The sequence below is a fragment of the Giraffa tippelskirchi genome, chromosome 10, assembly GCF_054371585.1.
Source record: "Giraffa tippelskirchi isolate mGirTip1 chromosome 10, T2T-mGirTip1v1.2.pri, whole genome shotgun sequence".
Taxonomy (NCBI): Eukaryota; Metazoa; Chordata; class Mammalia; order Artiodactyla; family Giraffidae; genus Giraffa; species Giraffa tippelskirchi.
The window spans coordinates 121,373,398-121,395,951 of record NC_137284.1 but is presented as its reverse complement, the minus strand read 5'-3'; the positions used below and the strand labels follow the sequence as shown (position 1 = coordinate 121,395,951).

At 49.1% G+C, this 22,554-nt stretch overlaps 1 protein-coding gene across 18 annotated transcripts in view; it reads left to right on the top strand.

The window, feature by feature from the left end:
• CCM2 (CCM2 scaffold protein) overlaps nucleotides 1-22,554 on the top strand; it is a 52,376-nt gene extending 29,822 nt beyond the window's left edge. For 15 of the 18 annotated variants that reach the window (XM_081535214.1, XM_081535209.1, XM_081535206.1 and 12 more), the window contains 8 exons: nucleotides 12,012-12,095; nucleotides 12,588-12,771; nucleotides 17,288-17,424; nucleotides 18,273-18,408; nucleotides 19,697-19,754; nucleotides 20,076-20,214; nucleotides 20,899-21,037; nucleotides 22,047-22,554. In XM_081535214.1, coding sequence (XP_081391340.1) covers nucleotides 12,012-12,095; nucleotides 12,588-12,771; nucleotides 17,288-17,424; nucleotides 18,273-18,408; nucleotides 19,697-19,754; nucleotides 20,076-20,214; nucleotides 20,899-21,037; nucleotides 22,047-22,327 — 1,158 coding nt within the window. In that variant the 3' untranslated portion in view covers nucleotides 22,328-22,554. Of the gene's footprint in view, nucleotides 1-12,011; nucleotides 12,096-12,587; nucleotides 12,772-17,287; nucleotides 17,425-18,272; nucleotides 18,409-19,696; nucleotides 19,755-20,075; nucleotides 20,215-20,898; nucleotides 21,076-22,021 lie in introns of all 18 variants that reach the window. The other 3 variants (XM_081535208.1, XM_081535212.1, XM_081535217.1) reach the window with 3 other exon arrangements.

Here is a 22,554-nt window from a genome sequence, read left to right as displayed (position 1 = left end):
AAGCGATGAAATGGGGTGGTGGGATGGGACGTCCCTGCAGTATCAGTGTTACCAACTCACTCTCCAGGGGCTTGGCCTCTCCTTCAGGCACTTTCTGAGACTGGAGTCCGGCTCAGAGATTGCCACTCTGCTTTGGAGCAGCACAGTCGGTGGTGGTGTCCTTCTTTGTATACATCAGGTGGGACCCCAGTTGGCTCCCAGCAGCTCTCTTGACCCTGGGAACCCCTCTATTCTAGTTGTATCTCTGTAGGGCGTGCATACCAGCCCCGCCCTCCCATCCCCTGCCTTGCCATTTGACCATTTACAGTAAGTCACTGCCCACTGCAGTGAGCACGCCTGCCAGTGCTCCTGGTGGCTAAGTGCTGCCCCCCTGGCTTCTGCTTTCCCAGGGTCCTGTTGTCCCCCTCGCTCCAGGAAAAGTGAAGTGGAAGTCGTGTCTGACTCTTTACAACCCCATGGACTCTACAGTCCATGGAATTCTCCAGACCAGAGTACTGGAGTGGGTAGCCTTTCCCTTCTCCAGGGGATTTTCCCAACCTAGGGATCGAACTCGGGTCTCCCGCATTGCAGGCAGATTCTTTACCAGCTGAAGCCCAAAGGGAACCCCAAAGCCTCCTTCTAAAGCACCTCCTCCTTTCACCTCAGAGAACAGCCGCCACAGAGCTGCCTGGTGGTGCCAGCACCTCTGCCAGCCCATTTGTTGCAGCTTGTCCTTGAGAATGGGGTGTCTTCCTAGCCCTCCCAAGGAGCAGAGGCAGTCTTGGGATTCTGTGTCTTACATGGTGGATCCCATCCAACAGGCCTACCTCTCTGTGTCTTTTGAAACCTTTATCCACAGTTCTGCCATCTCCACTGGGTTTAATGTAGGCCTTGAGTTTGCTGAGCTTCTAAGCTGTGCTAGCAGCGAGTGAGAGCCGTGTCCGGGCCCCTGACTGGGGTTAAGGGCAGAGCTCCATAGACATTGCTCATCTACATGGAGTGGTAGGGTTCCATGCCCCTCCACCTGGTACCTGCTGCTCCATCAGTGTTCAGGCTTCTCTGTTTAGTAGGACCAGCAGGTCCCAGTCCTGCCATGTTGAAATTTGACTTCAGGAACAGGTCTTTGGTTGGGAAGGCAGAGGGCAGACCCCAAGAAGAAGTATTGTCAAGAAAGTTGCCCATCCTGGTGAGGCCTGTGTGTAGTTTGCAAGCAAGACAGGTATGTGTGTATGTAGGTCTCAAGTGCATCTCCCTAGGTGTCCCCATCCAAGTCTCAGAGTCCCTCACTCCCATCAGGACCCACACTCTGCCATAGGAAACTTGTAGGTCAAGGCCAAAGAGGTGGATGTTATAGGGAGGCTGACTTAGGCTTAAGGTACAAATGAACTTTTCTTGTGTCTCATTAGCAATTATTTTTGGAAGTGCTTTCGGCTGTTTAGAGCTGGAGTGGTGAGCTCACCAGCACGCTCCTGAGTCAGCTGCAGTCTCTATAAGGGCAGCAGGAACAGCAGTGGGGATAGCCGGTGCCCAAGACAGTCCAGCTTTTGATACCAGGGCTGATTGAGCTGATGTGACTGCTCGTCAGATGTCCCCTTGGTCTCTATTGTCCCATCACATTCATCCCTCTGTAGCAGAGTCCTTGATGTGCTAGGATCAGTTCATTGGCACAGCATCTGACACCATGTCACCTCCCAGTGGGTTTGGACTGGTCCTTGACGTTGCTGTGGGAGGCATGTGTGTTGGTCAGCACTGGCCAGGGAACCACCCAGGACAGTGTCAGATGTGTCCAGAAGGCCCACACTGTCCCATCTCGAGTTCTAGCAGGGATGAGAGCTGCTCATTTCCTTTTTGGTAACATTTGTTTTACTAATACATGTTGTACAGTGAAAAAAATCTCAAATGAGTGAGGCCTCACCTCTGTGAAGACAGTAGAATCCTTTTTGGTGATTTGTAAGCCTGAATTTGAAGCACTGTGGCACTTTGAGAAAGACGAGACAGTGTTACTGACATTGTGTCCCCCAGGCTGTGTGAAGGCAGGGGTCATTCTTGTGCAGCCCTGCAGACGTAATACCAGGGCATTTTTATATGACCTCAACTTAGTCATTTTTTTTTTTATTAAACTATTTACAATTATTGAGTAAAGCTAGGAAAAGATTTTTTCATTGTAGCAAAATATGCATCACATAAAATTAACCATGTTTAAGTGTATATTTCAGTGGTAGTAAGTACATTCATATAGTTGTGCAGTCATCACCACCATCTACTTCCAGATCTTTTTAATCTTCTCAAACTGAAACCCTTCCCATTAAACAATAACTTCCTATTCCTTCAGCCCCTGGCAACCACCATTCTGCTTTCTGTCTCTATAAATTTGACTCTTCTAGGGATCTCATGTAAGTGGAATCATACAGTGTTTGTCTTTTGTGATTGGCTTTAATTACATTTATTATAATGTACTCAAGTTTCATCCACGTTGTAGCATGTGTCAGAATTCTTTTTTTTTTTTTTTGAGACCAAATACTATTGCATTGTATATATATTCTCTTCAGCTATCAGTGGGCATTGATTTGTTTCCACCTTTTGACTATTCTGAATAATGCTGCTGTGAACATGGGTATACAAATGTTTGTTCAGGTCTCTGCTTTCAGTTTTTTTTCTTTTTCTAATTGGGTTAAAATGTAGCATAAAACATACCGTCCTAGACATGTTGAAGTGTGCAGTTCAGTGAGATTAGACATGTGCACATAGTTGTGCAGCCGTCACCACCACCTATCACCGTAACTCTTTTCATCTTGTAAATCTGAAACTATACCCTTTAAACAAAAACCTCCCATTCTTTCTTCTCCACAGCCCCTGGCAACCATCTGTCTTTCTGTGTCTGTGAATTTGACTATTCTAGAAACCTCATATTAGTGGAATCATACGCTATTGGTCTTTCTGTGACTGACTTATTTCACTTAGCATAATATTCTCAATTTTTACCCATGTTGTAATATATTACAGAATTTCCTCCCTTTTTAAGGCTGAACAATATTCTAGTGTATGGATACACTTCATTTTGCTTATCCATTCATCCATCAGTGGACACTTGGGTTGCTTCCATGTTGTAGTTATTGTGAATAATGCTGCTATGAACATGGGTGTACAAAAATCTCTTTGAGACCGTGCTTTCAATTCTTCTGAGTGTGTATATATATACACCCAGAAGTGGAATTGCTGGGTCATATGGTAATTCTGTTTAATATTCCCATCAGCAGTGCACAGGTGTTCCAGTGTCTCTACACCCTCGCTAGCAGCTTATTTTCTGTGTGTGTGTATGTGTGTTTTAATATTTATTTGGTTGTGCTGGGTCTTAGTTGGGGCACATGGGGTCTTTGATTTATGTTGTGGCCTGTGAACTCTTAGTTGTGGCATGTGGGATCTAGTTCCCCAATCAGGGATTGAACCCGGGCCCCCCGTGTTGGGAGCTTGAAGTCTTTGCCACTGGACCACCAGGGAGGTCCTTTGTTTGTTTCTGTTTTTCACTAGCCATCCTAATGACTGTGAGGTACTACCTCGTTGTTTTGGTTGTATGTATCTAATGACTAGTGATCTTAAACATCTTTTCATGTGCTTACTGGGCATTTGTGTATCTTCTTTGTGGCTTCTCTGGTGGCTCAGTGGTAAAGAATCTGTCTACCAGTGGAGGAGACATGGGTTCGGTTCCTGGGTCAGGAATATCCCCTGAAGTAGGAAATGACAACCCACTCGAGTATTCTTGCCTGGAAAACTCCATGGACGGAGGAGCCTGGTGGTCTACAGTCCATGAGGTTGCAGAGTCAGACACAACTGAGTGATTGAGCATGCCGCACACACATATTTTCGTTGGAGAAAAGTCTGTTCAGGTCCTTTGCCCATTTGGCATCAGGTGTCTTGTGTTGAGTTTTAGGAGTTCTCTTGTCAGATAGATGATTTGCAGATATTTTCTTCCATTCTGTTGGTTGCTGTTTTACTCTGGATAGTGTCTCTTAATGTACAACATTTCAAAATCTTATTGAACTCCAATTTTTCTGTTTTTCCCTTTGTTGCCTGTGCCGTTGGTATCATAACCAAGAAGTCATTGCTAAATCCAGTATCACAAAGCTTTTGTCCTATGTTTTCTTCTAAGAGTTTAATGTCTGCTTGGAATTCTTTTACATGTATATCCAGAAGTGGACTTGCTGGATCAAAGGTTAATTCTGTCAATGACCATACTGTTTTCCATATCGACTGAACCATTTTACATTCCCACCAGCAGTGCGCAAGGGTTCCAGTTTCTCCATGTCCTCAGCAACGTATTATTTCCTGTTTTGAGAGTAGCCCTTCAGATGGGTGTGAAGTAATATCTCATTGTGGTTTTGATTTGCATTTCCCTAATTACTAGTGATATTGAGAATCCTTTCGTGTGTTGACCATCTGTATATCACCTTTGGAGAAATGCCTATTTCAGTCTGTTGCCTATTTTTAAATCAGATTGTTGGTTTTTTGTTGTGGAGTTACACTTCTTTGTGTATTCTGGGTATTAACTTCTTGTCGGATATCTGATTGCAGTTATTTTCTCCCATTGGGTAGGTTGCCTTTGCACTCTGTTGATTGTGTCCTTTGATGTACAGAGTTTTAAATTTTGATGAAGTCTGGTTTATCATGTTTTTTTTCTTACTGCCTGTGCTTTTTTCCCCCATTAAAAGTTTTTTTAAATTGTGGTAAAATACACATAAAATTTACCATCTTAACCATTTTTAAGTGTACAGTTGAATGGTTTTTGTTTTTTGAATGGTTTTAACATTCACATTGCTGTGCACTCTTTACCACCATTCGTGTTCGGAATTGTTTTCACCTTGCCATACTGACACTCTGTACCTGTTAAACAGTAACCCCATTTCTCTCTCTCCTCAGTGTCTGGCAACCACCTTTCTACTTTCTGTCTCTGTGAATTTGACCACTCTAGGTACCTCATATAAGTGGAATCATGTAGTGTTTGCCTTTTTGTGCCTGGGTTTATCCGCGTTGTTGGAAGGACTGATGTTGAAGCTGAAACTCCAATACTTTGGCCACCTGATGCAAAGAGCTGACTCATTTGAAAAGACCCTGATGCTGGGAAAGATTGAGGGCAGGAGGAGAAGGAGAGGACAGCGGATGAGATGGTTGGATGGCATCACCGACTTGATGGACATAGGTTTGGGTGGACTCAGGGAGTTGGTGATGGACAGGGAGGCCTGGCGTGCTGCGGTTCATGGGGTCACAAAGAGTCGGACACGACTGAGCGACTGAACTGAACTGAACTTATCTGTGTTGTAGCATGTGTCAGAATTTGCTTTTTAACAATGCATAATATCCTATTGTTTATAACACTTTTCGTTTATCCATTCTTCTGTCAAGAATTCAGGTGTTTCCACATTTTGTTACTGCCTGTACTTTTGGTGTCATAGCCAGTAAATCATTGCCACATCCGATGCCACGAAGGTGTGCTTTTATGTTTTCTTCTAAGAGTCTTAGAGTTTTAGGTCTAAAATGTAGGTGTTTGATCCATTTGAGTTAATTTTTGTATATGGTGTTAGGTGAGGGCCCAACTTTATTCTTCTGTGTGTGGAATGTTGTTTTCTCACTACCATTTGTTGAAAAGATTGCCCTTTTCCCATTGAATGGTCTTGGTACCTGTGTCGGAGATCAACTGATACTGTGTGTGAAGGTTTATTTCTGACTCTCTGTTGTATTTCATTGCTCTGTATGTCTGTCTTTATGCCAGTTCCACACTATTGGTTATTGTAGCTTTGTAGTAAGATTTGAAATCAGGAAATGTGAGGATAGATACGCAAGGGTCTGCATGTGGTTTACATGAGCACATAAGAAGAGGATGGAAAGACCTCTGCTAACTGTGCATCTGTAGAAACATTCTGGAATGTTCATTTGTGACAAGCTAAGTATGAGCCAGTAATCAGATGTGCTGCTTATTTATTTCTAAACTGCTCTGTCAGAGGGGTGGATTCTCAGCCCTGTAGAGTGGGGAAATAAATACACAGTTTGAAATGAAGTGAGGTGAAAGTCGCTCAGTTGTGTCCGACTCTTTGTGACCCCATGGACTGTACAGTCCATGGAATTCTCCAGGTCAGAATACTGGGATGGGTAGCCTTTCCCTTCTCCAGGAGATCTTCCCAACCCACGGGTCAAGCCCAGGTCTCCTGCATTGCAGGTGGATTCTTTCCCAGCTGAGCCACAAAGGAATCTCAAGAATACTGGAGTGGGTAGCCTATCCCTTCTCCAGCAGATCTTCCCGACCCAGGAATCGAACTGGGGTCTCCGGCATTGCAGGTGGATTCTTTACCAACTGAGCTATCATGGAAGCCCCAGTACACAGTTTAGTCATATTTTCTGTCCCTCACCCCCACCTTAGAAAGGATAAACTCTAAAACTTTTCAGAATAAGTATGCATTTCCTTATGGAGTTCCCCAGCACTCACTAAACAGCTTTTGGAAGCAGCTTTTCTGAAGTTTAGTAGAACTGACTGTGCTTAGATTCAGCCTATATCTGCCACTGTGCCCCGTGTGAGCTTCTGCCAGTTCCTCTCCTCTCTGTGCCCGTTTTCTTCTCTGCGTAGGCAGGTGGTTGCCTGGCATAGCAGTTGGTGAACTGACTCAAGCTTCTGTGTTTACTGTCCTTGCATTTGATAATCCCCAGAGTGACCTGCCTGCTTGGTTCCCCAGTCAGAGAAGCATCTGCAAACAAAATTTGATTTCTTTGCTCCCAATCTATACCTTGTATTTCCCTCTCTTGTCCTATTCCATTAGCTAGGACTTCCAATACAGTGTTGAAAAGCAGTGGTGAAAGGGTACATCCTTTCCTTGTTCTGATCTTAGGCCATCTTAGAACTTCTTACCATTAAGCATTGATATTAGCTGTAGGGATTTTATACATGCTCTTTATCAGGTTGAGGAAATTCCCCTCTGTTTCTAGTTTGCTGAGCTTTTGTTATGAGTGAATATTAGATGTCATCAGATGCTTTTTCTGCATTTATTTGATATTATGATTTTCCTTCTTCAGCCTGTTAATGTGATAGATCACATTAAATGATTTTGAATGTAGAGTCACCTTTGCATACCTGGGATAAATACCACTTGCTTTTGGTGTATAACTCTTTTAAACATTGTTTGGATTGGATTTACCAATATTTTGTTGAGGATTTTTTTTATCTCTTTATGAGAAATACTGATCTTTCCTTTCTTAACAGTATCTTTGGTTTTGATACTAAGGTAATGCTGCCTCATAGAGTGGGTAGGAAGTATTTTCTCTGTTTTCATTTTCTGGAAGAATATAGAGACTTGGTATAATTTCTTCCTTAAATATTAAGTCAAATTCACCAGGGAACCTGTCTGGGCCTGATACTTTCTGTTTTAGAAGTTATTATTGATTCAGTTTCTTCAATAACTCATACCTATTCACATTATCCACTTCATCTTGTGTGAATTTTGGTAGATTGTGTCTTTCGAGGAATTCCACTGGGATCTGAGAACATACTTTATATGGTTTCTATTCTCTTAAATTTATTTAGGTGTGTTTTATGGCCCAGAATGTGTTCCATCTCGGTGAATGTTCATGTAAACTTGAAAAGAATGTGTATTTAATGATGTTGTTGGATGAAGTAGTCTATTGATGTTAGTTATATCCAGTTGATTGAGAAGGTTGAGTTCACCTTCATCCTTAATCATTTTCTGCCTGCTGGATCTGTCCATTTGTGAGAGGAGGTGGGTGTTGAAGTCTTTGATTGTATTAGTTGATTCATCTGTTTCTCCCTGTAGTTCTCAGTTTTTGCCTCATGTGAATTTTAAGCTCTGTTATTAGGTGCATATACATTAAGGATGGTTATGTCTTAGTGAAATGACTTAATTTTTATTTTATGTATTTGTTTAATACCTCTCTTTAAAGCAGGTTTCTTGTAGACAAAAGATAGTTGTGTTTTGAATTTTTTTTCCAGTCTGACAGTTTTTGTTTTTTAATTGGTATATTCAGACAGTTCACACTTAAAGTGATTGTTGATATCAGTGGATTAATATTTACCATATTTGTAATTGTTTCCTGTTTGTTGTTCTTGTTCTTTGTTTGGTCTTCCACTCTTTTTTTTTTTTTTTCCGGCTGCACTAGGTCTTCGTTGCTTTGTGCAGGCTTTCTCTAGTTGCAGGGGCTGCTCTTCAATACAGTGCTCATGCTTCTCATTGCAGTGGTTTCTCTTGTTGTGGAGCACAGGCTCTAGGACGTGCAGGCTTCAGTAGTTGCGGTGCACAGGCTTTAGTAGTTGCGGCTCATGGGCCTTAGAGCGCAGGCTCAGTAGTTGTGGCACATGGGCTTAGTTGCTTTGCGGCATGTGGAATCTTCCCAGACCAAGGTTTGAACCCGTGTCCCCTACATTGGCAGGCAAATTTCTATCCACTGCACAACCAGGGAAGTCCCCTTTATATGGTTTTATTTGAGCATTTTGTATGATTTTGTATGATTCCATTGTTTCTCCTTTCTTAGCATATCAGTTTTGCTTCTTTATGAATATTTTTAGTGGTTGCCCAAGGGTTTGCAAAATACATTTATATCTAATCTAAATCCATTTTCAAATAACATTACATTGCTTCACAGGTGATGCAGATACCTTATAACCAAATATTCCCAGTTCCTCCCTCTGTCCCATATAATGTGCTGTTATTCATTTCACTTTTTCCTAAGCTATAATCACTGAATACATGTTACGATCTTTGTTTTGAACAAACTGTTATTTCTTAGGTCAATTACAATAAGAAAAGTAGAAGGTATTATTTTACCTTCGTATATTTCTTCCCTTCCGTTTTTTTCCTTGAAATAGATCAGTTGCTGACCAAATCATTTCCCTTCTCTCCAAATAAGATCTCATTTCCTGCCAAGTAATCATGAAATCATGTTTGTCTGAGAAAATCTTGATTTCTCCTTCACTTTTGAAGTTTCACCAGATATAGAAGTGTAGGTTGGTGGGTTTTTCTTTCAGTGCTTCAGTATTTCACTCTTCTGTTGCTTGCATGGTTTCTGAGGACAAGTTTGATGCAGTTGTTGCTATATTATTATTGGTGCTTCTTTGTAGGTAAGGGGCTATTTGCTGTTTTCTTGTGGCTTCAGGGTTTTCTGTGTCTTTGATTTTTTTTTGCAGTTTGAATATGATATGCCTAGGTGCAGTTTTTTGGTTTTGTTTTCATTTTGCTGTTTATCCTGCTTGATGTCCTCTGAGCTTCCTGGGTCTGTGGTTTTGGTGTTGAGGAAATTCTCAACTGTTATAACTTCAGGTATTTCTTGGGTTTCTTTTTCAGCCATGCCATGCAGCTTGTGCGGAGAAGGCAATGGCACCCCACTCCAGTACTCTTGCCTGGAAAATCCCATGGACGGAGGAGCCTGGTAGGCTACAGTCCATGGGGTCGCTAAGAGTTGGACACAGCTGAGCGACTTCACTTTCACTTTTCTCTTTCTTCCACTGGAGAAGGAAATGGCAACCCACTCCAGTATTCTTGCCTGGAGAATCCCAGGGACGGCGGAGCCTGGTGGGCTGCTGTCTATGGGGTCGCACAGAGTTGGACACGACTGAAGCGACTGAGCAGCAGCAGCAGCAGCATGCAGCTTGTGGGATCTTAGTTCCTCAATCAGGGATCAAACCTGGGCCCTCCAACAGTAGAAGTCCAGAGTCCTAACCACTGGACCACCAGGGAAGTCCCTTCCTGTGTTTTTTTAATCTTCTGTTTTTGAATATTCTGTTCCTTTTTTGTTTGTTTTTTCCTTTTTTTTTTCTATTTCCTTTTCAGTTTTGACAGTTTTTACTGACATATCTCTGAGCTCATTGATTTTTCCCTTGTCTGTGTCCATCTGCTGATGAACCCATCAAAAGCATTTTTCATTTCTGTTGTAATGTTTTTGGTTTTTAACATTTCCCCTCGATTTTTTTAGAATTTCTATCTCTTTGCTTACATTACCCATCAGCTCTTGAATGATGTTCACTTAATTATAGCCCTTAGCATATTAATTGTGAAAGTATTAGTTGCTCGGTCATGTCCGACTCTTTGCAACCTCATGGTCTGTAGCCTGCCAAGCTCCTCTGTCCATGGAATTCTCCAGGAAAAAATAGTGGAGTGGGTTGCCATCCCCTTCTCCAGGGAATCTTCGTGATCCAGGGATCGAACCCAAGTGTCCCTCATTGCAGGCAGATTTGTTACTGCCTGAGCCACCAGGCTAAGTAATTAAATGTTAGTCACTTAGTTGTGTCCAACTCTTTGCGACCCCATGGACTGTAGCCCACCATGCTTCTCTGTCCATAGAATTCTCCAGGGAAGAATACTGTAGTTATTAATCACAGATGTTTTAAATTCCTGGTCTGATCACTCTAAAACCTCTGCTGTATCTGAGTCTGATTCTGATGCTTGCCCTGTCTGTTCAGTGTTTTTTTGTCTTAGCATGCCTTGTAATTTTTTGTTGAAAGCTGGGTGTGGTGGTTCAGGTGAGAGGAGCTGAGGTAAAGAGGCCTTCCATGTGAGGCTGTGTATTTATGTGGCTAGGAATTAGGCTGTGTTTACTGTCGGCTGCAGCTGTGTGCTATTAAAAGGGTCCGATACATGTCATCTCCTGTTGTACAGGCGCCCGTGGATGCAGTGGGGTTGCTGGGGAGGGGAGTGCACTAGCCCTCTAATGAGTAGGTCCCTGTCGTCCAGTGAGCTTGTGCCCTTGGGCTGTGACCATCACACATATGTCTTATTTAGGAGGGACAGAACTGCTGGGTTGCTGGAGTTGGTGTTTACCTTTCCCCAGGTGGGACAGGCCCTGGTCAAGTAGTTTTCCTTGAGAAAAGGCCCTTGTTGAAGAGAGCAAAGTACTGGTCATAGTTGGAAGTCTCTTACCCCGCCCCACCAGAAGCTGAAGACAACTTCTGAGAATCCTGACCAGGGGGGCCTCCTGGAGGTAGAGCTCAAGTAAGCCTGGGACCCTGTATGACTGGCCCCAGAGTTTTGTCTTAAGCTTGTCCATGCCCACGTCCAGCCCTTAGTCAGCCCCCTTCCGATGCGCCTGCCCGCCTGGCCCCTGCAGCTTCTTCCTGGGGGCTGGGATTCTCTGTCCCCTGTTGCTCTCTCCAGTTTTGGGGGAAGCAGTTTGTGACCTCATTCTCTGATAGATCTGAGAAGACATGTTCATTTGTTCAGCTCTTTTCTTGTGAGAACAGTAGTGATGACTTTACATGTGGAACCGGATACACAAAGTCCATTGTCATCCTGTTAACAGCAACCTTAAAAATTAGAGTTAGAGGATCAGAAATGTCGAGTGTAAGAGATCTGTTCTTGGAGAGGAATCAGTATAACCCCTTAAAGCACATTCAGTACCTGTGATAATTGGTGGTGATGTGAACACAGCTTGCACTGTGTCTGCGCCACACTCAAGACCCTTGTCATTGAAGTTTGTTAGCCAAGTGCTTCATGGCCTCCTGTCACTTCGTTTCTCTGTGCTCATCGCTCAGCTGCCTGGCCCTTTATGATTAATGTGTTTCCTTTTTAGCAGATTGTTCAGAGCTATTGTTTTCAATTTCCAACTGTGATCCGGAAACACAAGCGATCCTTGTCTTATCTTTTTATTTTTTATCTTTTGGCCGCACCATGTGGCTTGTAGGATTGAATCAGGGCCCCTGCAGTGGAAGCTCAGAGTCCTAACCACTGGACTGCCAGGGAATTCTCCTATCTGCCTTTTTAGAATACAAATTCCACCAAACTAGTTTTGGGGTGTCCTTTGCAGGACTTTGATGACAACATTGATGCAGTGTGGTGGGAAGTGTGGGAGTATCCTCTTCAGCCAGTAGAGATTTTACTAAAAAATTTGGAGCATGCTGCCTAGAGGAGGCCCCCACTGCAAGCTGGAACTGCAGCCAACCAGCTTGTGATGGGAATATGCAAGGCTTTTGCAATGTTCTATGGCCCTTGGTAGTGTTGGCTCATCTTCCCTTGCTCATGGCACTTCCTCTCTCCACTTTCTTTCAGTATTTAGGTCAGTTAACGTCCATACCAGGATACCTGAATCCTTCCAGTAGGACCGAAATCCTGCATTTCATAGACAATGCAAAGGTAACCCCATCTGCCTGACTCAGCCTGCTCTACCCCCATCCCTGATCTCTGACCCTCATCCTGCTCCACCTCCTAACCCTGACCTCTGACCCTTGTTTTCTGACACCAACTCTTGGCCCTCTGACCCTGGGCCTTTATGGCCATGAGGGGTGACCCAGTCCCATCACGTTAAGGATGCACTTGGCCCCTGGCCTTCCTTTTCCTCAGTCTGAACATTAACTTTATTCTCCAGGCTTGCTCCTTGTGGTTTTGAACTGTGTTCAAAATTCACGTTTTCAAGATATGCAAACCACACCCCGCAGGTCTGAATCTAAAAGCAGTTCCAAAAGAACCCTCCATGTGGTTTGAACACAGCAGTATCCCGGAAGCAAGCATGGGAGTGGCACCCTGCTTGTCAGTGCTGGCTGTTGTGGGTTGCTTGCGCTACACATGGTGTAAAGTCCCAGGGGAGCCCATGGCCCTGTGTTTCTGATGCAGTGTGGTTCCTTCCAGAGAGCCCACCAGCTCCCCGGACACCTGACCCAGGAGCATGACGCTGTGATCAGTCTGTCTGCCTACAACGTCAAGTTGGCCTGGAGGGACGGGGAGGACACCATCCTCAGGGTCCCCATCCATGACATTGCCGCCGTGTCCTACGTGCGAGATGACGCCTCACACCTGGTGGTCCTGAAGACAGGTATGACCGGGGGTGGGGTCATTAGGGTCCTGGCCAGAAGCAGCCCCCACCTCTGTCCTGAAGTGTGCGTGTGGATTTCATGGCACTTTGGAGACAGTTTCTACAATGTTGGGTCAGCCACTGCTGCCCGCTGTGCTTGGGAACTAGCCCTGTCTCCAGAGAAGGGCAGTGACCCAGGAGGCTGTGAGGAGCAGGTGCTGAGCTCAGCCACTGTCACTCAATGCAACCCCCTTTGGGGATGCTGGAGTGGCCTCTGGCACCCAGGCCTGGCAGACACCCCGGGCACAGGCAGCTCCAGAGGCTGAGGGTGGGGCCTTAGCTAGCCTAACCAACATTTGGGTCCTCCTTTGGCCACACAGTCTTCCCAGTGCTGGTGGTGCAGGGAGGAGACCAGACCAGCAAGGAGCTCTCTGTCTGTGAGACGCTCTGAGCATGTCCTTGTAGGAGAACCCGAGAGCCATTAGTCCCCCTCACCCAGCCCACTCCCCTCGCCTGATGAGGGTACAGTACCACCTTACTCGGCACTTCCAGACAAGCTGGCTGTCAGGGGCTAGAACCTCTGCCCCGACTTAAGTCCCTGAGAAGTGAGGAGAGAAGTCGTTGTTCCCGGGTGGGTTCTCAGGTTGTCGTTGTAGCATGGACGCCATCCCAGGGCTCCTTTAGGCACTGGCAGTGGCTGGGTTGCACCCCAGAGCCGTGCACTTCCAGGGGGCTGGTGGCGGTGTGTGAGGCTGGCCAGCTGAATCAGCCTGGGCCACACACTCTGCTTCGGGCCGTGCAAAGGGAAAGTTGTATTTCTGCTTGAGGTCGGTAGTCCATAGGGATCTGAGGGCTTTTTAAGAGCCAGGGCCCTGGGGAGCTTTCTCATTACTGACCCGTTGAGCTTCATGGAAGTTCATAGTAAAGGGCCCGTGAATCTGGTGGGGATGCGGCAGGCCACCTGCACAGGTAATGGGAAGGGTTTGTGAAGGTGGCTGCTGGAGTGTATCATAGCCCCTTGATTTTGTATGGCTGTGGCTTAGTGTCCCGCCACAGAGTCACACACACACACACCACACATACTCATCGCACATACTTGTAGCACCCATCCACATACACTCATTCACATACACTCACACACTCAGGTACCACACGCACTCACAAATGCTCACTTGTTCACCCCCCCGCCCCCACCCCTGCTCTGTCATACTGCACTTTTGAGCAGGGTCCCCTCTGTGCTCTGCTTACTCTTCATTTCCCTTCGTTGTGTTCAGTAGTGTTGTTGTTGTTGCTCAGTCACTAAGTCATGTCTGACTCTTTGTGGCCACATGAACTGCAGCATGCCAGGCTTCTCTGTCCATCACCGTCTCCCTGAGTTTCCTCAAACTCATGTCCATTGAGTCAGTGATGCCATTCAATCATCTCATCCTCTGTCGCCCCTTCTCCTCTTGCCCTCAATTTTTCCCAGCATCACGGTCTTTTCCAATGAGTCAGCACTTCACATCAGGTGACTAAAGTTTTGGAACTTCACCTTCAGCATCAGTCCTTCCAGTGAATATTCAGGACTGATTTCCTTTAGGATGGACTGATTGGATCTCCTTGCAGTCCAAGGGACTCTCAAGAGTCTTCTCCAACACCACAGTTCAAAAGGGTCAATTCTTCGGCATTCAGCCTTCTTTATGGTCCAACTCTCACATCCATACATGACTACTAGAAAAACCATAGCTTTGACTAGACAGGCCTTTGTCATCAAAGTGGTGTCTACTTTTTTTTTTAATTTATTTTTTAAAAATTTATTTATTTTAGTTGGAGGCTAACTACTTTACACTATTGTAGTGGTTTTTGCCATACATTGACATGAATCAGCCATGAGTTTACATGGGTTCCCCATCCTGAACCCCCCTCCCACCTCCCTCCTCATCCCATTCCCCTGGGTCATCCCAGTGCACCAGCCTTGAGCACCTGTCTCATGCATCGAACCTGGATTGGCGATCTGTTTCACATATGATTTCAATGCTATTCTCTCAGATCATCTCACCCTTGACTTCTCCCACAGAGTCCAAAAGACTGTTCTGTGTATCTGTGTCTCTTTTTCTGTCTCACATATAGGGTTATTGTTACCATCTTTCTAAATTCCATGCATATGCGTTATTATACTGTGTTGGTGTTTTTCTTTCTGGTTTACTTCACTCTGTATAATAGGCTCCAGTTTCATCCACCTCATTAGAACTGATTCACATGTATTCTGTTTAATGGCTGAGTGATATTGCATTGTGTATATGTACCACAGCTTTCTTACCCATTTGTCTGCTGATGGACATCTAGGTTGCTTCCATGTCCTGGCTGTTATAAACAGTGCTGGGATGAACGTTGGGGTACATGTGTCTCTTTCAATTCTGGTTTCCTCAGTGTGTATGCCCAGCAGTGAGATTGCTGGGTCATATGGCAGTTCTTTTTAAAATACTGTTCTAGGTTTGACATAGCTATTCTTCCAAGGAGCAAGTGTCTTTTAATGACAGGCATTATTTTGAACAACACAAAGCTGCCAACTTTTAACCATTTTAGTCTCAAAAAAAAAAGGTAATTTAATGTGGCTCACACTAGTAGAAGGCATGTGGCATGAATGGTCTTGTTTAGCTCCACAAGAAACCTGTAAGGAGGATTCTGTCCTTCCGTCTTTACTGGTGGCCTCACTGGGAGCAGGTAGGATGAGTGACTTGGCAGGGTCGCCCGGTTGCTGGATGGTGCCTGATTGGTTGAGGAGGCGTGTAACTGCTTCCACCAGTGCTGCCCTGCGCGTTGGTGACTGCTGTCCCCTGCATGGGGACTGTCCCTGCGGGAGGCCCGTGGTCTGGGGCCTCCCTGGGGACCAAGCAGTGAGGCGAGTGCTTCTGGCTGGGGGCCGCAGGCCTTAGGGCTGGTGGGAGGGGAGCTAACCCCTGGGTTTCTTGTGTCCAGGACATTTCTCAGTTGTAGAACGCATTGTCTGGAAAATGAGTAACCGATTTTCTAAGAGACAGAATGAGCAAAGAGAAGCTTTCCAAAGAGAGATGAAAACCAGGACCCCCCAAGGGCTTTGAGAGCTTTCCAGTTAAAAGGAGAGTGAATTCCATTCTGTGTTCTGGAGGGGCCTCCTCATTCTAGCAGCTGTCCCTGAGGGAAGTCACCAGCCCGGGGGCCTCCCAGTCTCTCAGAGGCACCTGTCACAGCAAGTGGCTGTGTGTGAGGTGATGCACGTGGCTGTTCTCAGCACTGGCACTGGCAGTGGTAGCTAACACTTACTAAGTGCCTCCTACACAGGGGCCTGTCTTTGATGCCTCCCCTGACCTGGGCTGTGCTGGCATTGGGGACAGTGTGGTGTTGGGGGTCGGGGTCAGGTCTGGCTGCAGGAGGCTCTGTGTGGCAAGCACGTCTTGTGGAGACGTCTCATTAAGGGATGTTTCTGTGGACATAGGAAAGTGGGCAGTGGATCTGAACCAGAACCTGTGGGGACAGCCTGTGGGACTGGGGATGGATGCTGCTGGGTGATTGGAAGTGGGCTCACTGTGCGTGGCTTCGGAGCCACACACCTGCTTCCTTGGGAATAGCCACGGCTGTGAGCCATAAAGCTACTTAAAATGTCCTAGAACATCTTGTCAGCATGGTCAGTGTAGCAGTCACTAGTGAGCAATCTGACAGTATTCTTTGTCCTGATTCTCACCCTGTGGGTACTTTTCATTTGGGGCACAGCTCAGCGCCTGTGGCCCATGGCTGTGGGATGGTACAGTCAGGTTCTAATAGTGGGATTCATGGGGCTCAGCCTCCACATGGGATGCCACCAGCCTTGCCCTACAGAGCCAGCCCATACACCCAGAGTCTGGATGTTCCTAGCTGGGGTCCTGTCTCTCAGCACTGTCTGAGCTTTGGGTGGTCTCCCTGCTGGGCTGGGCTTGCCCTGAGATATCCTGTCACCAGGGGAGCTCCAGCCTTCCCCGGCACTTCCTGCTCCCGGGTGTGTCGCAGTGGATGTGCCTGGAGCCCTGTTCCTACAGAAGCTTCCCTGGGCCACAGCCCCCACTTCCTGCCTCAGGAATCCCCCTCACGTCCTATGAGACGTTGTGTGTGAGGAGGCGGTGTGTAGTGTTAAGGAATAGGCGGGTGCTCTCATGGCTAGATCCCAACCTGGGCTTTGCCCCTCGTGTACCCTCGGACCCAGCCCTCTGTGCCCTCTGCCTCAGTTTCCTCATCTCCTGTCAGGATTGTGTCTTAAGCCTGTCGAACTCTGTGAATACCTTCTTTTGTATAGATCAGAAGCAGCTAAGTATTGGCAGTTTCCATCTGAGATATTCACTCTGTCTTTGGCAGAGAAGCTAGAAGGTCATGTTAAGGTGGTGGTTTTGAGTGGGCAGTGGCAGGGGAGGGTGCTCTTGTGAAGGGAAGATGAGGGCGAGGGCTTGCCTGGCTCGGTCTGTCCCCACCTGAGTCAGGTAAGGGCTGCCTAGAGCCTGCCGTTGAGCTCCCACACTGGCCCTAACCTGCCATGGTGTTGACTTCCCAGCCCAGGACCCCGGCATCTCCCCCAGCCAGAGTTTGTGTGCAGAAAGTTCCCGAGGCCTCACCACAGGCTCCCTGTCGGAGAGCGGAGTGGGGCCTGTGGAGGCATGCTGCCTGGTGATCCTGGCTGCGGAGAGCAAGGTGAGCAGGGTTGGCACCTGGGACCCAGGCCCTGCCCACAGCCTGCCCATCCCCACCCATATCCTGACTCAGCCCCATCTACAGCTTGCCCAGGCTCCACCCATTCCAGCCCCAGCCCTACCCACCACCTGACCCGGGTCCCACTGAGTCCCAGTCTGATACCTCCATGCTGGTTCCTTCTTCTGTTAGTGGGCCCCACCTCTCCCTCCCCCATGTGGGGGCTGTGGTCTTCACACCAAGCTGTGCCATTAGGGAAGACTGGGGTAGTGGCTTGAGGCCCACCATAGAGCTGCCAGCCTCAGCGAGCCCCTTGATACCCTTCTGTTTTTTCACGTCTTTAGTAAGACCAAAGCAGGGATGGTGGTCTTTGGCAGCCTCTGATCAGTATCCCTCCTCCTCATCACTGCCCACCTTCCACCTGAGTAGTTCTTCCTTCTGGGGCTGCCTCCCTGGCTTCTCCCCACTAGGAGCTCCTCCAGATGTTGCCTCCTGTCCCGGGGGAAGAGCCTCCCCAGATGGGACATGTGTTGACAGCACACATGTGAAGGGTTGTGCGGCGTCGGGAATGCTGTCCATGTGACCTGGCTCGGGTGCTGTCCGCTCTCTGCCCTTTTCCTAAGGCTGGCACGGGTGCTGAGATGGCTGTGGGTGGAAGAGCAGTGGAGGAGGAGGGCCAGAAGTGACGCTCCTGCGAGTCCAGAGAGCTTCCTGGGTGTGGGCTGGCATCCTTGTGGCACTGGTGGGCAGTGGGAGACAGTGGGCCCTGGGTCTGTGTGTTCCTTCTGTATCTGAGGTGTCGGATGCCCAGGAAGCTGTCTGAAAGGCTCAGCCTTGTCCTCCATTGGCAGGTCGCCGCGGAAGAGCTGTGCTCCCTGCTTGGCCAGGTCTTCCAGATCGTGTACACAGAGTCTACCATCGACTTCCTGGACAGAGCCATATTTGATGGGGCCTCGACACCTACCCACCACCTATCCCTTCACAGTGGTACGTGAGCAGCTGGGCTCCCTCTCCCCTTCCCACCAGGGTTCTGCTGCGAGCTCCTGCCAGAATAGCACCTGGGTGGCCACCGTCCGGGGCCGAGTTTGAGTCAACACCCTTTGTTCCCAGACTTCACTGTTCACGTGTTCCCCCTACTCCCTCCTTTAGGCCCCCTGGTGGCTTCCTGCATAACTCTGGGGGCCAAGAACACTTACTCTGGAACCACTGGTGGCTAAAGTCACTGTACCAAACTTAAAAGTGAGGGTTGGGAGGGGCTCCCCACACCATGGGTGTGGGGCCCCTTCCAAGGTGCAAGCTGCCCAGGGCAGGGTGGGGGCGGCAGCAGGAAGAGCACAGAGCCCAAAGCCGGTGCAGGGGGCTGGCGCTCAGAGCACCGGGGAGTGTTTCTGGGAATTGTAAGCTCACAGCACACTTCGTTTACGTGTAGCCCACTGAAACTCACTCTTCTAAATACTAGGAGCATCTACTTTTCAAATAAATAGTTTATTGAGGATCCATGGCTTCTGTCAGTCAGGGGAACAGGAAGAAAGATATTGGAGACAACTCAGCGGTAGCCTCCAGGTTTGGAGGCCGCTGGTCTCTCTGTGGAGAGGAGTCCAGCCCTACACCCTTCACTGCGGCTCACACATCCCCATGAACAGCGCAGAACCCTCTGCATGTAAACACGAAGTTGCAGGGGCTCTTTGAGGATGGGCTGGTTCCCTGGCTGCGTCCTTGTCTCGCTGTTTGTGCTGGAGCTGCTTGCAGCCCCACAAAGATGGCCTCGTGAGGCTGGCAGTCTGTCCTCATGGGCAGGTGGGAAGGTTGAGGCCCCAGTGGGCAGCAGGTGGTTTATTGAGCTATATTTAAATATTCAGCTTTAGTGAGATTGCTTTGGCCCTGGTGTTTTGTTTTGTTTTTTTATAATAAACTGTTTTACTAAAAGATACAAATCGAAAGTGTACAGCTGAATGAGTTTTCACGAAGTAGAGACAGGGATGTTCACTGTCTACTGATGAAGCTTCTCTTGTTCTGGCCACTGGGAGCCTGCTGTAGCCCCGCCACTTGGCACATCTTGGGACCAGAGCATTGTCCTGGCTCCTGTCCAGACCCATGGCAGGTGGTGCATCTCAGGAGAAGCAGGTTTGGGTGCAGCCCAAAGGGTGCACCCCAGGGGCCTGGGTGGCTCCCCACCGCCAGGGCTCTGACTCTTCTGCTTAGCACGTGGATACTGGGCTCAGGGCCCCCTCCCTCACATAACCAGAAGCTTCTGTATTCTACATTTCCTGCACAGATGACTCTTCCACAAAGGTGGACATGAAGGAGCCCTATGAGACAGAAGCCAGCACTTTGTGAGTACCCTTGCCCAGGTCTCAGCGCTGCCCACGCAGCTGCCTGGTGCCACCTTCCTTCCCCAGTTTCAGGAGTCTTCCAGTGAATGGGCTCCTCCGGGTCACACTAGTGATGTTATCGCTCCACTGAGACCTTGTTAGGCTGCTGGCCCCTTCTGGGTCCTTCCCTGCACATTCTTCTCTCTTTCCCCAAGCACCTCCTCCATGACAGTCCTCCTCTTCGTCTCAGCCCCTGGCTCTCACTGAATCCCTGGGGGTGAGGGTGAGGCCCAGGGCAGGGCTAGGGAGCCACCCACCCACGTCTTGGCTTGCGCCTTGCAGCTCCTTCCCCGAGTGTGCACATGCAGGCGGCGTCTCGCCCTTGTCCTTCTGCATGCAGACGACACCCCACGCCAAGACGGTCAGTGAGAGTGAGCTGAGCGCCACGGCTGCGGAGCTTCTACAGGACTACATGCTCACGGTACGCCGCCTGCCACTCGCCCACCAAAGTCAGAAGATGCTGGCTCCGCCAGCAGGCCTGTGTGCAGCGCCTTCGGGCTAGGAGCTCCCTGGAGGAGATGGGAGGAAGGCTTGCTTCCCCATGGGTGGGGCTGGGGGGGAGCATGGATGCCTTGCTTACAACTGGGCCTCGAAGTCTTTCCTACCAGGTCAGTTTTTGGAAAGAGCATGAGGTGGCCAAGGCCTGGGCGTGGGGCTGTTCTGGCCTCTGGGGCTGAACCACAGACTTGTCTCTGGGTCTCCGGTGGTGAACGGTAGCATGGGGTGCAGGTCATTCCCTGGAAGGGCCAGATGGGCCTTGTTATCGCTCGGCAGACTTTTCCCCTGTCCCTCGACTTCATGTCATTAAAAACATGGTCAATATACTGAGTATTACTCTGGGCTCTGTGTGCAGTTCAGTGGCTTCTGGCAGTGGTGTCAGATATGCGCCCTCCACCCACTGGTGGTCAGCCAGGCCAGCCAGGTGGCAGGTTAAAGCAGATGGCGTGGGCTGGTCTCTGAGGCACTCTGTGCTGGTGTGGGGGCCTCGGGGCTGGTGTGGGGTTCCCCTCCCTCCTGCTGGCCCTCCAGCAAGGGTCAAGCTGGGTGTGGGTAGGGTGAAGGCAACGCCAGTCACCACACCGCTGCGGGCCCGCTCTCTTGGCAGCTGCGCACCAAGCTGTCATCACAGGAGATCCAGCAGTTTGCAGCGCTGCTGCACGAGTACCGTGACGGGGCCTCGGTGCACGAGTTCTGCATCAACCTGCGGCAGCTCTATGGGGACAGCCGCAAGTTCCTGCTGCTCGGTGAGTGTGGGGTGGATAGGGGCTCCCTTAGGGATGGGGTCCAGCCAGCCAGCGAGCCGAGTGGTTCTTCCGATGGCTCTTCCCAGTGACTCTGGGAACCCTGCCCCCAGGGAAGCAGGAGGGGCCCCTTGGGAGCCAGACTCAGGGTGAAGTGGCTACTGCATTGCCCGGCAAGGGGTGAGGGAGGCTCTTCAGAGGAAGTTGGTGCAGGGACAGGTTTGGGGGAGTAGGCAGAAACTTGCTGGGCAGAGGAGTGATGACGCCATTCCCAGTGAAAAGCAGCCTTAGCTGAGGCCCCGAGAGAAGAGCCTGCAGAGTCAGCAGGGCGGGCGGGTACTCAGGGCCTGCACAGACAGCCAGACGCAGCCCTGGATGTGTGTCCACACGCACAAGCACAGTGGAGTGACTGTGCTTTCCCTATGCTGATCCCAGAGAACATGGCTGGTGGAGGCTCCCAGGTCCTGGGCTCTGCCCTCAACAATCCAGGGAGGGTGCTCTGCTAATGGGGTGGGGGTGGAGGTGAAGGGCCGAGGGCAGACCTGCATCTGCATCCAGTCTGATCTTTGCTGACTCCACAGGCCCCTTGGAGTCAGCCAACAGCCAAGACTGGGGTCCAAGGCCTGTTTCATATTGTTCTCACATTGGAGTAGGTATTCTCACACCTACTTTCCAGGAAGTAGGTGATCACTTGGGAGCTGGGCAGTGGGGCTTGGTGCTTGGAGCCCTGTGTCAGCCTCCCCTGCACCCTCTCCTCTCCACCGTTTGGAAGCCTGTGAAGTGGGGCTTTCCTGAGGACTGAGGGGAGTGATGTAAGGGTGTGGCTTCTGGCCTGCACCAGCCCTGTTGCCAAGGCAGGGCCAGTCCAAGGCCCACAGCACCTGTCAGGATTGGGGCAGACACACGGGGCAGGTGGGGTGGGCTTGTCCAGGCCGTGGGCCCCCTGGGATAGGCACACGTGTGCTTTCAGCAAGAGGCTTGGCTTAGGGTCAGGTGGGCCATGTGTCTGCAGGTCTGCGGCCCTTCATCCCTGAGAAAGACAGCCAGCACTTCGAGAACTTCTTGGAGACCATTGGGGTGAAGGATGGCCGTGGGATCATCACGGACAGCTTCGGCAGGTACCGCCGGGCTACAAGCTCCACCTCCACCTCCACCTCCAACGGGAACAGGGCCGCGGGCAGCTCTGATGACCAGTCCGCGCCCTCAGAGGGGGACGAATGGGACCGCATGATCTCAGACATCAGCAATGACATTGAGGCGCTGGGCTGCAGCATGGATCAGGACTCGGCCTGATGGCACCAGGGCCCCTGCCAGTTGCCCTCCTGGGCCCCGGACACAGGTGGCTCTACTGTGAAGGAGGCACCCCTGTGCCACGGCAGAAAGTCAAGCTGCACCCACCTGCATGCCACCCTGCCTCAGGAGGGGGTCCTGTCAGCCAGACCCTGGACAGCTGTCATTTTGCACACAACGTTTCTATTGAAACTCTCAGAGACCTTAAAAGAAGTTTACTGCAATGTGAA